General features: G+C 66.3%; 1 protein-coding gene across 1 annotated transcript in view; it reads left to right on the plus strand.

The window, feature by feature from the left end:
- Positions 1-24: 24 nt before the first annotated feature.
- The window catches only part of CSK (c-src tyrosine kinase), a gene marked incomplete at its 5' end in the record, with an annotated part of 13,279 nt that continues 11,737 nt past the window's right edge, over positions 25-1,566 (plus strand). The window contains 2 exons of the mRNA XM_009886693.1: positions 25-206; positions 871-1,284. Coding sequence (XP_009884995.1) covers positions 25-206; positions 871-1,284 — 596 coding nt within the window. The remainder of the gene's footprint in view (positions 207-870; positions 1,285-1,566) is intronic.

The raw sequence follows: 1,566 nt of genomic DNA on the forward strand, positions 1-1,566 counted from the left end.
GATGCCCCCATGGGCTCCTTTTAGTGGTTTTGGTGGGATGGTGCCATCGCCGGGGGTCGCAGGCTCCTCGTGACACCGCTCCTGTCCCCGCAGGATCCCAACTGGTACAAGGCGAAGAACAAGGTGGGCCGGGAGGGCATCATCCCCGCTAACTACGTGCAGAAGCGGGAAGGAGTAAAAGCCGGGATCAAGCTCAGCCTCATGCCGTGAGTATCCCCCGGGGCGGACGCTGCCGAAGGGAATTTCGGGGTGGTGCGGGGGGTGAACTGGCTGGGTCTGGAGCGGCCCCGCTGTCTCAGGCCAACGACCCGGGTGACTCCGCGTCCCAAGAGGAGCAGCATCCCTCGCAGCGCTCGGTGGGGTCGGAAGGCGGGACAGGGACTTGGGCTTTCCCGGCGGCATCCATTTGGGACCCGGTGCTGCCGGGGAAAGCTCTGAGCATCTTTGGGGCTGCCCGCAGAGCCGGGAAGGTGATGGATGGTGGGATTGCATTTCCAACTGGGTCTTGTGGTTGGGGAACAGGGTCTGTCCAAGATAGCAGATAGGAAGGCAGATGGATGGCGGTGATGTCCCCGCTGCGTCCCACAGCCACCAGTGATCCCCAGTTTGGAGGAGCCGGGGCTGCCGTGGGGAGGAAGTCCCTGCGGGTGCGCGGAGGGGCCGAGTCCCGGGTTGGGGACCGGAGGAGGGGAGCGGGATGCGGTGGAAGGAGCAAGGAGGAGCACGGGCAAGCTGGCCCCGTGCAGGCAGGGGTTGAGGCTGCTCCGCGTCCCCGTCGCCCCCGCCCACAGCCCCCTCGCCCCACGGGGGTCCGACCCTGGGGCCGGCGCATCCCCGCTCCTTGACCTGCCCTGCGGTGTGCCGTCGCAGGTGGTTCCACGGGAAGATCACGCGGGAACAGGCGGAGCGGTTGCTGTACCCACCCGAGACGGGGCTTTTCCTGGTGCGGGAGAGCACCAACTACCCCGGGGACTACACCCTGTGCGTCAGCTGCGAGGGGAAGGTGGAGCACTACCGCATCATTTACTCCTCCAGCAAGCTGAGCATCGACGAGGAGGTCTACTTCGAAAACCTCATGCAGCTGGTGGAGGTGAGGTCTCGGGCTCAACTGCCCAAGGGAGCTGCCACCGCTCCCGTCCGACCTGGGGACTGTAGGTTTGAGGTTGGGAGGAGGGGACGGAGGGGTCAGAGCTTGTGGGGCGGCGGGTCCGACGGGGGGGTGGCTGGATGGGAAGGGGATGGAGGTCTCAGTCTCACCTGCCAAAGGGAGCTGTCACCGCTCCTGTCCCCCTCAACCAACGTGGGGACAGTAGGTTTGAGGTTGGGAGGAGGGGACAGAGGGGTCAGAGCTTGTGGGGCTGCAGGTCCGGAGCCCAAGAGGTGGTGGGACCTTCTCTGCGTGACCCCATGGGTTGGGGATGATGGGGACAGGGTACGTGGGGGAGGAGAGGGGCATGATGACGGGGGGTGGCTGGATGGGCAGGGGATGGAGGGACCAGGAGGGGGGACAGGGACCCCCCCCAGCCCTCCCCAAGCCCCCACCGGTGCCATCCGTGTCCTTGTGCT

Source organism: Charadrius vociferus, unplaced genomic scaffold (assembly GCF_000708025.1).
Source record: "Charadrius vociferus isolate BGI_N301 unplaced genomic scaffold, ASM70802v2 scaffold356, whole genome shotgun sequence".
Taxonomy (NCBI): Eukaryota; Metazoa; Chordata; class Aves; order Charadriiformes; family Charadriidae; genus Charadrius; species Charadrius vociferus.